Source organism: Muntiacus reevesi, chromosome 17 (genome assembly GCF_963930625.1).
Source record: "Muntiacus reevesi chromosome 17, mMunRee1.1, whole genome shotgun sequence".
Taxonomy (NCBI): domain Eukaryota; kingdom Metazoa; phylum Chordata; class Mammalia; order Artiodactyla; family Cervidae; genus Muntiacus; species Muntiacus reevesi.
The window spans coordinates 27,202,626-27,217,267 of record NC_089265.1 but is presented as its reverse complement, the minus strand read 5'-3'; the positions used below and the strand labels follow the sequence as shown (position 1 = coordinate 27,217,267).

Here is a 14,642-nt window from a genome sequence, read left to right as displayed (position 1 = left end):
GAATTTCAATCGTCTATGGTTTCCTGGTAAAACTATGTAGATCCCTTGGGTCACTAAAGGGCATTTCCTGAATTTTTGTCATTTTGAGCTTACGTTTTAGTAACCTGTGTCCCCAAATAATACAGTTTCTGTGACCACATTATACTCTCTTGGAAGCAAATCCAGAATTCTATCCCACTTTTTTATATGGCAAAGAAGTAATTTACTACTGAAGTTTGATAGAAAAATTCTTTAATCAAAACAAGTTTACATGTTGACACTTATGGCTTAACTAGAATAAATTTGTCCAAGTTTAAATTGTGTAAGGACCAAACAGATGTAATATCCAGAGTTCCCTCAGAACAGTGGGTCCTAGTTCCATTGTAAGGCTTCTCAAAAGCAAAACTCCAATTACTGAAATGATTCCAAGTTTTCATCTAAAGATGAAAAAAATTACCCGAGAGGTCAAAGCATACAATGCATGTCACATGCAAACACTGGTATTTAAGCCTTTTCCCCGTATTCCTAGTTTCCAAACATGAGAAGCATATTTTAAGCTACTGCAAACCACCAACTGACCTAGTATTCAAAATATCTTAGAAATGATGTTTGTTAAGGTTGTTCTTAAAATTTTGTGTTAACCTTTGTTCTGATTTAGTCCATATACATGAAAATACAGACAACTCCTTTACTTTTGTCTACTGCCTCGGAGTAACTTTTTGCAATCCTTTCACATGTATGCATTAGAAATAAAAATTCCCTTCTCATATAGTCATGTTTTCAAATAGGTTTGTTTCTTTATATAGTATTTATTTTTATTTACTGCAAAAAGCATTATGGATTGCAGTTTTTCCAATTAAAAAAATACTTAATGACTTCTTTAATGAGTGGGACTTTTTAAAAAATTCAGAAACTCGAGACATTTCTCAAAAATAAACTTTTATCATTTAGTTTTCAGTTTCAGCTACTACTGCCTGTAAAGGATCTTAAATGGTTGAACCCTAAAAGCCAGATTTATTCCTACATACACTCCTACTTACTGCAGGAAACTCATGTGACTTTCACTGAATTCTCAGCCACAAAACTAAATTACCTTCAGAAGTTAACATGAGTTTTGCACCTCGTAGAATTGTCAGTTCAATGTCAGTTGGGTATCTAGTTGTCATACAAAAAGGCATACAGACTGCACATTACTACAAAGCAGCAGGATCATGTAGCACAAGGCAGATTGAGATTAAAGTCAACTTTTGTTAAGAGAAAGGAAGGAGTGAGTACTTGTATAGAAGTAACATTTTATCAACCATAAAAATGCTTAACTTCTACAAAACCCACAACAGTGAAAAGACAGTCTGGTAAATCCAATTTTTGTAAAAACTATGCACAAAACCCACAGTATCTGGGAAAAGAGGAAAAGTTTTATACAAGTAGCAGTTTTAAAAATGTAACTTTTTTCTACTATCAATGACACATTAAACATACACATACTAACTGAAAATATGCTACAACCAATGTCTGGAAAAGCAGTTGAACATTCCCTAAGTGAACCTCCCCTCACATTTACCATATAATGTAGCTGTTAATACTGCACAAGTACAATTAGCAATGTTTAGTCACTTTTAAACAAAGATCAGGAGATTTCTCCCTCAAAACAAGTTTTAAACATCAAAACCTATGTTTATAAAAATTTAAAACTTTCAGCAGTCTAAATATTTCAAATGAAAACCATTACAAACTTCTCAAATGTTCTTTATATTCCAGGTATGTCAACCTAGTTATCTAGTGTAGAATCCTTCAGAGATATTTCAGTCTCTCTCTCTTCACTGGATGGCCTAAAGAAAAAGGGGAAAAAAAGGTGTGACAACTGGAATTAGGGGGCTTTTGTTCCTCAGGAGAAAAAAGAAGATACTATATCTGTGCATTATGTTTTTCAAAATGTTAATTATTTTTTGTTGTAAATTTTATTTTACTATGTTGTGTTTTCTTCCCAAAGTAATATGCAGATAAAACAAAATAACTAAAGGGAAGCATCATGGCCCAGGCCGTTTTCAGTCATTTCTATCTTTAAAATGAGTTCTCTAAATTTTTAAGAACATGAAAATGTATCTATGGTACCAACCTATTATAAATCGTCAGAAGATTTCCCTGATATCAAAATTAGAAAGGATGCTTGGTTCCAAATCCTGGAAATGTACAGTGGACAAATCAAGATTTGGGTAACTGTAGTTTCATACCTAGTTATTTTAGCATGGGTATTATAACATAGCCTGTGATTCTAGATCTAATTTCTGCATTATTCTGTCAAAAGTCAAGAAAGTGTGAACTTGAGTCATTAGTACAGGTGTTATCAATGGAACAAGTGCAAGGAACAGTAATTTTTTTTTTAAACACGATTCCTGCTTAGCTCTATTCCCTTGAATACAATGACACATTAGTTTTAAGTAGTTTCTTTATAGTTTGGCCATTTTGATATGTCTTGAATCCTTAGTTCAGGAAGTGAGTCATGAAAATATAATCCCTACACCAACGATCTGGGATCAGCAATGTGACTTAAAAATTAAAACATTACAACGCACTAAAGTATGTCCTCACTTTTTCTTACTGCTGGCCTCGTGGTTGTCTTTGCTTTCTTCATTGCTGTCTCCATTGTGTTGTGGTTGATTACTGTCTTGAGCATCCGATCCTCCATTTAGAGTCTTTGAACCTTTAGAAAGATACCAGTGGGAAAACTGTTAGAGCTTTGAGGACATCTTAAGTATTAGGAAGACCCAAATTCTAGAACTAAACATAGCCCCAAAGTTCCTAACACTGTATTTTATGTGACATTGCATTGTAATCCTTTGGGTAGACAAGGCACAGTAAGAAACAGGGTTACTACCTATATCTATTCACAAAAAAATAGACTACTAATCTGATTATTCCAATTGTTACTGTTGTCAGGAAGTTACTAAAGGGTGGTACAATTCTTTAGAGCATCGTGATTTATTCCAGTGTTAGAGCATCGTGATTTATTCCAGTTGTTAGAAAAACCAATGTAAACCACAGTAAAATTTTGTATTTAAGAACAGAAGGTGGCAAAATAGTTACCAAATGATTTTGTCTTCTTACTTAGAAAATGATGAGGGTTTCCCTGTAAATATTATTTCATTCTCAAACCTCTGGTTTGTTATCATTATCACTCCCTAGTAAATGAGTTAAGAAAATCCAACTCCTTTTGAACACTTTTTCTATGTTAGGGAGCTGCTGCTAACATATTTAGTACCATGGAATCGGGGAAGCTCCCAATGGTGCAGGCAGTTTATTGTGCTTCACAGATCTTGCATTTGTATTTTACAAACTCAGTATTTATGGCAAGCCTGCATCAAGCATGTTTATCAGCACCGTTCTCCCAACAGCATTCGCTCACTCTGTTTCTGCATCACATTTTGGTAATTCTCACAGGATTTCACACTTAGACGTTTATTATATTCATAGAGTGATTTGTCTTTGATGTTACTATAACTCATGAAAGGCTCACTTGATACAACATTTTTTTAGCAACATTCTAAAAATAAGATATGTCATTTCTATAGCCATAACCCTCCCGCACACTTTAGACAGACTAACAGACTTTAGTATAGGGTAAATAAATCTGTATGCCATGTGACTGACTTTAAAATCCACAGGATTCCTGGAGCATAAGCATACCTGTATTATACGTTCTGTTTTAAACTTTGCTCATATATACACCTTAAAATGTTTATGACTGAAATAGCACAGGAATCTGCTTCAAAATAATCTTCAGGAGTGTCAGTGAAAAACTTGGAGATATAATTAAAGACCAGTGATCATGTGTTGATAGCTGCTGAAGCTGACACAGGAAGTTCATTCCTCATGACTTTTGTGTAGGTTAGAAATTTTCCCTAATTTAAATGAAAACAATAGCAACCACTACTACTAGTAAATACTAGTAGTTACTACTAGTAAATACTACTTGATAAAAACTTAAGGATGAAAAAACAACCCAGAAGCTTAGATTGAGCAGACTCTTAGGCTAAGTTCTTTTGGGACTCCCATCAACTACTGTAGGCTATCAATTAATGTAAGGCATTAATAAGATTAAATATCAAAGCCATTTTTAAAAAGTAATTCCAACAAATTGTTACCACATACCTGTTTGTTCCTTTTCTAGCTTTTTGTTTGGCCCTTTCTTCCCTTGATCTTTGGTTTTATTTGCTTCCTCATGCTGTCTTTGTTCGGCAAGAGATTTGTTCAGCACTTGTGTGATCACAGAATCTCCTTCACCAACCAAAAACATGTTCTTAAACTTGTTATACAACATTGTAGACTTTTCCATGATAACCTGACTAACTTTGAATCGCCGTATCTGGGAAAACAAAAGATAAGCTCAGAATTTTCCTAATTGGTTTCTGAATGTTATTTAATGAAGTGGTGATAATGAGGAAATTTTTTAAATCTGCATAACTAAAGATCACTTACTTTTTTCAGTGTTGTAATCATCTCTGTGTGTTTTTGAGCTTGTTGCATTGTGACCTGAAGTGAAGCCAGTTCATCCAAGGCCTCAATACATCTGTTGACATCCTTCATGACAAAACAGTAATTTCATAACTGTTAATTACCACAACTCATAGAATCCAAAGATTACTTTAAAAATAAGGCATACAAAATAGCCAGTAACATTCTGTTATCTCATATTTACACATACTTATCAAACCATGTTAGAAAAAAACATAAAGCTACAAAAGCACTGTATTTTTAAATGAGGTATTAAACACTTACAAGATTATCAATTTTGAGTGAATTTTTAATTTCAGCATGTATCCTTTGAAGTCGAGAATCCATTGATGTTTCTATAAATTAAAATGTGAAACACAGTAAATAGGTTTCCCAAAACCAGTGTTTTTGTATAATCTAAACAAAGTATAATGGCAAGAAGTGGTAATTTAAAAAAAATGTTCTTAGTAATTCTGCCATTTTTAGTCTTTAGGAAACCAACATTCATCATATAAGCAAAGAATCACTGACTAGCTGCACTGTCTCTAAAATAAGTGGTCTGCATCCACTAACTCCTTCTCAATCCTTTAGCACCTGCCTTTCCCTTACATATTTAACCAAAACTAAAATATCCATCTGAAACCAAATTTGTCAGAAATGGGGAAACATCTTGCTTTAGGTAGTGTTATAATAAATCTGACTTCATCATATAAGGAGCACTAAAATAAAAAACATGACCACCTTTGCAAGTTCACCTGATAATACTTAAAAAGTACAAAGCAGAACAGAATCCACGAGGGATTTAAAACGTGTACTTGTACAATAAGAATATCAAATGACTGATTCCAAAATGTATACAATTAAGTGTCTGTAAAACTTCCTTTCTGTGTGTAACATTATACATCTTAGAAAGTGAAATAACTAACCTCGCTTCTTCTCCACTTTCTTAACTTCTGGCTTCTTTCCTTCATCTTTATTCTGCCTATCAAATGTTAACACAAATATTTCAAAAACAGTGGAACTCTGTGACTGATTACCAAATGCCCACAATCCCTTTTGTAAAAGTTTTCTTCTTTAAAATAGTTAAGTGACCTAGATCACAAGGAATTGACTATAATTTTTAGACCTTTGCAATGCCACATTAGTATTAATTAGTATAAATATAAACAAAACATAAAAATTAACATACTAAAATAATCTAACAATCTAATTTTTCAGTGGCATTACAGATTTTAATAGCTGCTTTTGTGCAATTTTATTCCAACAGTAGTGTGTTAAAAGACCAACTGCAGGGTCAATGGATAAATAGGCCATAGTGGGAAGAGAATGCCTGTGTTTCATGAATTCTAAAATGGCATGTCAAATTAGACTGATTTAATTGTTCCCACATCTCCAAAAGGTAGGTAATTTGAGAGGTTCAAAGTTAGTTACAAGATTAAATAGACTATAATGCTACTATATTACAATAAAGTGGGATTTGCCACTATATCAAACTTAAATGACATTCCCTAGTGTTTACATACCATTTCACAAATGAAAAGGTACCATTTTACTGTAAATCACAAAAAATAACCATTTAAAAATGAATTCTTAATAATTTCTAGTACCTTAAGAGTTCGGGTCCTACTATAATAAACCAATTGAAATAGACAAGAACAAAAAATATCTAAAAATCAGGTTTTTTTTAAAAAAAACTTTATTTTAAAATTTTGGTTACAGTTTCATTTTTGTTTTCTTAACAAGTCTACCGTTTAATCTCTCAGGATTAAAAAAACAATTATTAATATTCTAAAGAATTAAACAACAAAGGTATGTCAAGGGAAGGGCACAACTGCCCCATTCTCTAGGGGTATAATATAGCTACTCCAGTTTAACACCTAGCTTCAAAACAAAATGAATTTTTATATTTTCTAAATGAAATAATGTACAACCACCATCTTCATCTGAGCTTGTAACTTTCAAACACAAAGCTTCATTTTAAGCTTGGTAAAAAACTTAACAGGAATGATGGCCGATCTTAGTATGTAGTGTGTACCTTACAGGAAATGTTTTTTTTAACAATCATAACACAGTAATATAATGCCATTAATGAAGTCCTCAATTTAGAATCTGGAACATTCTTCCATCAAAGGGGGGGAGGGGGAAATTCAGTCCAATGAGTCTGTCTCAAGATCTTCATCTCTTGTTTGCTCCACTTGTATTCTCTTTTCAGTAACTGGATTAATGCTTTGAGCCCAAAATGAGATATATTTTTTATTACTGTAGATTACATGTTGTTTGGCTGGGAATACAATACAATAAACTTTATTTTTGCATAATGCATTTCATACAAGCTGCATCTGAAATGCTTTACAGAGCAAAACTGTCCAAGTACAAAGTTTTGTAATAACAGAAGAAGGAAAGAAAACACAAATATTAGAATTTGAGAAAGTTACATTCGGAGGACATTCAAAAAGAAACTGAAACACATAAAGATTAACTTGAGATACTAAAGGGTTGGGCTAGATCTACTAAGCAACAACTAATTTTATATCTTAATTTGGGGAGCACAATAAAGTTAAAAGCAACAAACAGTCCAACAACTTTTCAGTGAAAGGACAGGAAAGGATAGGTAACAAAAAAATAACTAATATTTACATAAATTGTCCAAGTCTAACAGATTAAAGGGAGTAACATTTCTGAGCTTTAAATCAATTTTTAAATTACTCCCTCTTATAACTAAAACTGCTTATATATCCTCCAAAAAACTAAGAAAGGAGATGGTCAAATGCTATACTTAACAAGACTTTCAGCTTACAGATTTATTATATAAAGAAAAGGTACAAAATTATTTAAGAATAGCTTTTTTAAGAATTTCACTGCTTAAGTTTGTCTTAGTGACCTACAGCATGTTTTTAAAATCACCTCCTCACTAAAACAACAAAAAAAACAGTTTAGTCAGAATAATGCAAGACGTTTCACAAAGAAAGAAACGTTTTTCAGAGAAAGACCTCAGAAGAGACAGTCTAAAGATAACTAAGAAAACAAATGTAATAAACACATGAAGCCTAATCATCATTGTCATTGCTATTTTCCTTATAAAATTATTTTATAGAATAAACTTAAAGGGGGAAGAAATTCCCCATGGTAGGTATATATTATCTCCAAGTATCAAAACTTATTATCTTGATTTATATTGCACACATCTAATGCAAACCCTGTCAGCCTTTTAAATTTACTTGTACTGGCTTCATGGGTTTCCAACTGTGCTTTTGTTATTTTTGCTGGTCTTCTGGGGGAGGCCTGCTGGTGGTATGACAAAGATAGATATTTCTTTCATTCTTTGTCCACTAATTTATCATCTTTCTGTATTTAATATTATACAAGAAAACAGCAGAGGATGAGGACATTTTCTACAAAGCCTTGAAGCAGTTAAACCCTATCTGCACTTTCGGTTTAAATTCAAAATAATTCATAGGGTGATTATCTCAGTGAATTTCATCCTCTTTACTCAGAAAAGAATGAAGCCTGAAATATGATTATCATATACTGAAGACATTTTTCTAACACATGGGCAAAGTCACTTCTTTAGAAGGCTTCAGAAAGTCTTGAAAATGAGATTCTATTGTGTAAAATTTTCATGCTGGCTTAAAAAAGAAATTGAAATTTAGAATAAGAAAATACTTACTGCTCAGTTTCCATTTGTTCTTCTTGCTTGCGTTTTCTATCTGCAGCTTCTTTCTCATGTTGTCCTTTGAGCATATTCCTTCTATGAGCAGTCTGAAAGTTTCTTCCACCTTTTCTCTTCTGTTGTATTTGAAAATTAGGATGGTTTTAGTTAACTATCAAGTCAGTGACTAATGCAGAAATTCTATGGTTACAATTGTGGGAGAAAAGCAGCAACTAGTTTCTTAAGGGACAAATACTTAAATTACTAATTTAAAAAAATCTTAGAACTACACATTGTTGCTATGTAAATTTAACTTTCCCCTTGATGAATTTGGGATTCATAATCTATTTACTGCATTGCTATAGGAAGGACATGCTTTGGTTAATATGGATTAAAATGAAGTACATTAGGCTGTTTGCCTCTACACTGACTTCAGTACCTGTTTACTGATAAGTGCCTGCTCAACCTATGGAATTTTAGGTTCGGGTCTTCTGAGGGTATTAATAAGTTAGATAAACATAAATTAAAGACCTACACAACCTGGGTCTGTAGATTTCCAAGGCTATACACAAAACTTTTGTTGCATCCAAATAAAGTACCACTAATAAAATGTACACTAAGTAGGTCTGAAGTGCTCATTGAGGTCAATAATATAAATCTATGTGCAAATTTACCTTTTTACATCTGTTGTCACTGGTCACAACTTACTTGGCTTAATTCTTTACTTTCCTACCTTTTCTAGGTAGATGGGGTTACTGGAAGTTTATCATGCAACATTTAACTCCCATTTAATTATGAAGAGGTAAGATAAACTTAACGATGTACAATAAGGCTTCAAATTTGCTTTTTAACACAGCTAACTGAAGTTTATTCAGAAAGGTAAAGAAATTCATTTTAAATTTTAATCATATTTATAGACTTTCTTAAAGATACTGAAATCTTGATCTAAAGAACTACATAAGAAACTAAAAATAAAACAAAGGTTTTATCTGATATGCAAACATTCTACCTTTTCACCTTCTTGATCATCTCCTTCTTCTTCAGAATCAGAGGTTGATGTAACCCCTGTTTTGGCTAAATTTTTCCTTTTTGATTCAACTTCCTTTTTCCCCTCTTTTTTATCTGGCTCTTTTCTTGGCTTTTCTTCTTCCTTCTGGCCCTCTTCATCCTTTTTAAGCTGTTTTTTAGGTTGTTTTTCCTCTTGCCCCTTTTTCTTGCTTTTGTCTTCTTCAGTTATCCTATTTTACAGGTAAAACAATGAAAAATAAACTTTGTGTATCTATAGATCTTGTCATTCAACCACAATCTCCAAGTTAATAGCTATTCTGGATAACAATAAGCTATACATAGTTTTTTATTTAAAAACAAATTTTAAATATCTTCAAGGAAGGGTCATTATCAGCCTATCACACACAAAAAAGAACATCCTTTCAATATAAGTTAGAAGATAGAAAAATTACAGTGGCATTAGGGTAACAGAAGAGTGATTTTTCCCCCCATTTTCTAAGTTCTTTGTAACTCATTCACTTAAAAATAATACTGGGTACCATCTTAGATGCCATGGTACTATTCTTGACTCTGAGGAACAGCACTGTATGAGGTGTGTAAGATCCCTAGATTTTAGCCACACTGGCAAAAATACAATTGCAGAATTAAACTAGTATGGTGAAATACAGTCATTTTAAAATTTGAAGAAATATTCCTTGCAATTTAAAAGGCTCAATTCATGCATATAATGGTTAGATATATGGCCAATTAATATTATGCAGTGTTCAAGGAATTTTATTGAGAATTTCACATGTTATTTAAAAGCTGCAAGGAACCCCAGATCATTTAGTCCAACCCATTCCATTTAACAGATGAGAAAATGATTGCAAAAAGGTCAGTTAGCCCAATATCTCAATTCCAAATCAACTGACTTTCCAGACAACTGCTTCCTTGAACCCTTGAGATTATTAACTTGCCAAAGAAAAAAAAAAATCACATGTCTTTAGAAATTTTTGGTCACGTAACTGTCATTGGCTATGTTTATTTTCAAATATTATATGGGTTTCACCCTTCTAATAAATGGAAGATAAAGCAGGCAAGCAAAATCACTTAACTTTAGTATCTCCACAAATTAATTATTTTGATAATGATCATTTCGTGGAGACGCAGAATACAGGATCAAATATAAAAGGCATTTTCATGGCTCTTAAAAGTTACTGACCAATTGCCTTCCCCAAAATCTTACCCCCTGTGCAAAGAGGCAGGTATTAAAAATAAAAATATCCTTTTAACCCCACAGATCTGCTTCTAGCAACGTATTCTAAACAAGAAAAATGCATACATAACAAGGAATAAACATTTTAAGAATTATGACACACACACACTGGAGAAACATGTGACTACTTTTTAAAAAGTAGACTTAAAACGTGTATCATGTGCTCTTAAGAAATGGATTATTTCTAAGTTTTAAAAACAGTATTAAAGCAGAGAATTCCCATAAACATAACTAAAATTAAGTCTTTTCACCATAGTTCCCTCCTTACCATCCTCCATGAAAAACAGACCTCTTGAGAATAAGTTCTCTATTAACAGGTCAAGGTATGGGAGGAAAATTATACTAAAGGAAATTATAAATACAGTTTAATAAAAAAACAACCCCAAATATCTCAATGACTTGTAACAGATCTTTACATAAGGATTAGGAGGTGGTTTCAGCTTCTCTGGACTCCATTCTATCATCTTAACATTTCAGGACCCACTGCAAAGAAGCTGTCCCCACGAGAGATACCCATTGTTCTTATGGTGGACAGCTTACAATTTAAAAGGGTTTATATAGTTTTGCTCTGCACTTCACTGAGTTTTTGTCGAGATACAGAGCTAAGAGTAGCTGTAACAGCCAATGCCTAGCCTATATACAGCACAAATGAGAAATAAATATTGTAACCTACTGGAGTTGTCCATCATGGAAACCTAGAACGTGTGACACTTGCTTTGCATTTGAAACCCTACCATACAACACACAAAACTATCATCTGTGACAACTGGAAAGAAAATTTATTCAGTGAATTTTTGGCTTTGAGGGAAGAGGTTTCAAGACAAAATACTGGCATCTTCAGTTGATTGTTATCAACATAAATTTGATCAGGAACTTCAAGAAAAAGTAAGTTCAAAAAATAATAGGACAGCAAAGGAAGGAGAAAAAAATAACCATGCATCTCAGTGTTGAAAGTCGTCTCCAGCCTAAAAAATCTTTAAATTCAGACAAAGACAGGAGTCAAAGACACAGTCAAGGTAATGTATTAAGTTGCCAGCCTTTCCTTAAGAATTCAAACTGAGATACCTTGATCCTTCTGATAAGCAAATGATTGTAGGAAAAAGAAACCAGGAAGTGGATTTTCAAGAAAACATATAAACTCAAAGTACTTTTACTTAAGTGTAAAAAGATAAGCATGTCTTCTGGTGAAGTCTTATGAGTTAGACCACTGCACATGAAGCTGACTAGAATGAAATGGACACACACATTAACAATAAAGTATTGTTACACTACCAAAAGTGACACCAATCTGCATTAAGGGAAAGTAATGGAGATTTAAAAAGGAATCTTGGGTCAAACTCCCTAAAGCATGAAAGGAGACTAAGAAAGCTACTCAGCTAGTAAGGAGGGTAGCACTTTCCAGTGCAACTATGGATACTGAAAAAGATCAACTAAAGATGATACTGAGAAAGTAGAGAACTCTTCAAAGAAAGGGCCAAAAGTCAAGGAGAGAAATGGACTAGGAAGATACTGTCAGGAAAAAGTGGGATGGACCTAATCAAGGAAATATCCTTATATATAAAATGGGGATCTCACAATATTTTCCCAACAGAATTTCTTATTTCCTAGGGAGCAATGACTGCTATATGCCTCACAATCTTGTCCTTGGGATTATTTATGGTTCCCTATTCCAGATCAATGTGCATATATAAAGGGGAGAAGGGAGCAGATGACCTGTGTTTTAGTTCCTACGTCTCTACATCAAGGCCTTAAGTTGATCATGAAATCCCAGACTTGATGCCTTGATTAGAGAAGACATCTTACAGAGGGGATGAGAGAGATTCATTTGAAATGTTTAACAACAAACTCACCTGCATGTACTTTTAATATTTTAACTTCACTATAGTAATTAAAACCATGTTGTAATTTTTTGCCACTATTTTTAAGAATATTTAAACAGCTGCCTTGGCAATAAAATAAAACTCTTTCAACATGTATTGGTTAAAAAGTACCAACAATCTTAAATTGTTCTGTAACTGAAATTTCCAATAAACTGTTTTCATTCAAAACATTGTAAATCCATTCTTAAATGACATACCTGAGCCTTTTCCTATAAAATCTTCAAAGACAATAGCTACAAAGTTTTGCCTTGTTTGTCTAGACATACATACCTATTGGTGAAGTTTCTACCCAGAAAGCTGACACAAATAAGATCCACATAGAAAAGAAAGGTGGCAAAGAACAAAAAATACTGATTGTTTTGTTGCTAACTAAAAGCAGTTATCATTCCAAAAGTCTTTAAATTTTACATTTACAAAAATAATTTTAAGTGTTGTTTTGAAATAAAGGCTATTCTACAAGAGCAATATTTGTGGAAATTGTTTCAAAAATACTTTGTCTGGGGGGTGGGGTAAAAAAACACTTTGTCTAAAAATTTCTTTTTTTTTTTTTTTTAAATTTTTTTAAAAAATTTCTTTAAGCAAAGAAAACTATTATAAATTTTATCCTGCATTATGTGAGTATCTTACATCCTGCTATATAAGAAAATGTCTTGGATTAATGAAATGATATCAGATTTTTCTTGATTCCCTATCAACCTTAACTTTTTTGTATAATAAAACTATGTTTTAAAGAATTTCTCTCGTAATTCTAAGAAATACAAAACAGAATAACAATCATCTGTAAATAAAAACTTGTAGAAATGCAAGTAAGTTCATACATACTTAAAGTGAAATGTCTCATTTATTGCATGACTGATTATAATACTCACATGTCACTCTCTGAAGGACAAGCCTGTTTTACCATTTTGGGTCTGCCTCTTGGTTTTGGAATCTTGGCCTCTGTAGCTAACATTCACAGGAAAAAAATTTTTTATAACTACAAAGTTATAAATATACATACTAAGAATATTAATTAGTAGTTATTACAGATATATAAATATACATACTAAGAATATTAATTAGTAGTTATTACAGATATAATTACTTTGAGGTTTTTTTTTTTTACTTTAGGTTTTAAAAATCATATCCTCATTCAAATGAGTAACAACAGTTTAGAGAACTAAATCAAGGTTATTTTCAATTTACCCTTAGTATGACTGAAGACTTAAAAGAACATCCTTCACTGTTGTTTTAACATGAATGTCACAAAGTTCAACTTTATAGTAGATAATAGTCCTTATATTCAACATTCATATACATACCACAATATCATTTGTAAAGCTATGTTCATGACTTTGAAAATTCTTTATCAGAATTCACTAGATTCTCTAACAATGCCATTAATTTGATCCATTACAATATTAAAATCCAAAGAAAAAGGTAAACAAATTTGGGGGGTATTACTCAGTTTAAATCTGTTTCGTTAAGAATCCTATATTATGAAGTAGGAAAAAAAATTGTCTCTATCCTGGCTAACTTTCTTTGTTTTACTTTGTATTAGTGACAGATCCTTACAAACTATTTCCTATTTGTCAAATTAGGAAAATATTTTAAATAGGCTGAAGACATCTGCATATTGTATAGGTCCTAATAAAGAATGCAAAAATTTAAAAATTAGTAACTTTGATAACTCAAATGTTGTTTTCTCTTGCTTTAATTACAATTCCATTTGGAAAGCTTAAGTTTTCTAAAGTTAACAGGTAAAATAAACCCATTAGTCATGGAATATATATCTCACCACAGCCTCATTTGCTGCTATTAACAGAAAATGGGGATAAAAAGAAAATGAAAAAGTCTCAAGCAATTATTTCAAATTTAAATACCTTATTAGAGAGCAGAAACCTTAATGTTTATCTTCTTTAAAATGTATATGTTACACATAACCAAATGTCTATTCACCTATACCAAAGTAGCTATGGTACAGCACTTAAATGGATTAGAATACTGATCACAAGCCAGATATTTAAACATTAACAATCCTACCTGCAGGTCGTCCTCTTTTAGGACTCACTTTTAGATTAGCAGATGCTGTTGCTGTAGTCACTACTCCAGCCTCCTCAGTTTCTACTTGTTTTTCTGCCTGAATAACAAAGATTTAAATTATTTAGCATGGTTGGCATACTAAGTTTATTAGTTTAATGGCAAAAACATGCACTGTAAGATAAGTTCAAATATAAGCATAATTTAGGGAAAAAAAAAATTCATTTATTTGGCTGTGCTACATCTTAGTTTTGGCATGTGGAATCTAGTTCCCTGGCCAGGGGTTGAACCTGGGCCCCCTGCATTGTAGCGCAGTTTTAGCCACTGGACTACCACCAGGGAAGTCCCTAAGTGTTAACTT

At 32.5% G+C, this 14,642-nt stretch overlaps 1 protein-coding gene across 4 annotated transcripts in view; it reads right to left on the bottom strand.

The window, feature by feature from the left end:
- Positions 1-214: 214 nt before the first annotated feature.
- The window catches only part of PSIP1 (PC4 and SRSF1 interacting protein 1), a 39,548-nt gene continuing 25,120 nt past the window's right edge, over positions 215-14,642 (bottom strand). Inside the window, exons 6-15 of one of the 4 annotated variants that reach the window (XM_065908303.1) lie at positions 14,285-14,381; positions 13,132-13,207; positions 9,129-9,357; positions 8,138-8,256; positions 5,397-5,452; positions 4,756-4,826; positions 4,456-4,557; positions 4,129-4,342; positions 2,569-2,680; positions 215-1,808 (exon numbers count right to left, since the gene is read on the bottom strand). In XM_065908303.1, the coding sequence (XP_065764375.1) occupies positions 1,748-1,808; positions 2,569-2,680; positions 4,129-4,342; positions 4,456-4,557; positions 4,756-4,826; positions 5,397-5,452; positions 8,138-8,256; positions 9,129-9,357; positions 13,132-13,207; positions 14,285-14,381 (1,137 nt within the window). In that variant the 3' untranslated portion in view covers positions 215-1,747. Of the gene's footprint in view, positions 1,809-2,568; positions 2,681-4,128; positions 4,343-4,455; positions 4,558-4,755; positions 4,827-5,396; positions 5,453-5,514; positions 6,833-8,137; positions 8,257-9,128; positions 9,358-13,131; positions 13,208-14,284; positions 14,382-14,642 lie in introns of those variants that run through there. The other 3 variants (XM_065908304.1, XM_065908307.1, XM_065908305.1) reach the window with 3 other exon arrangements.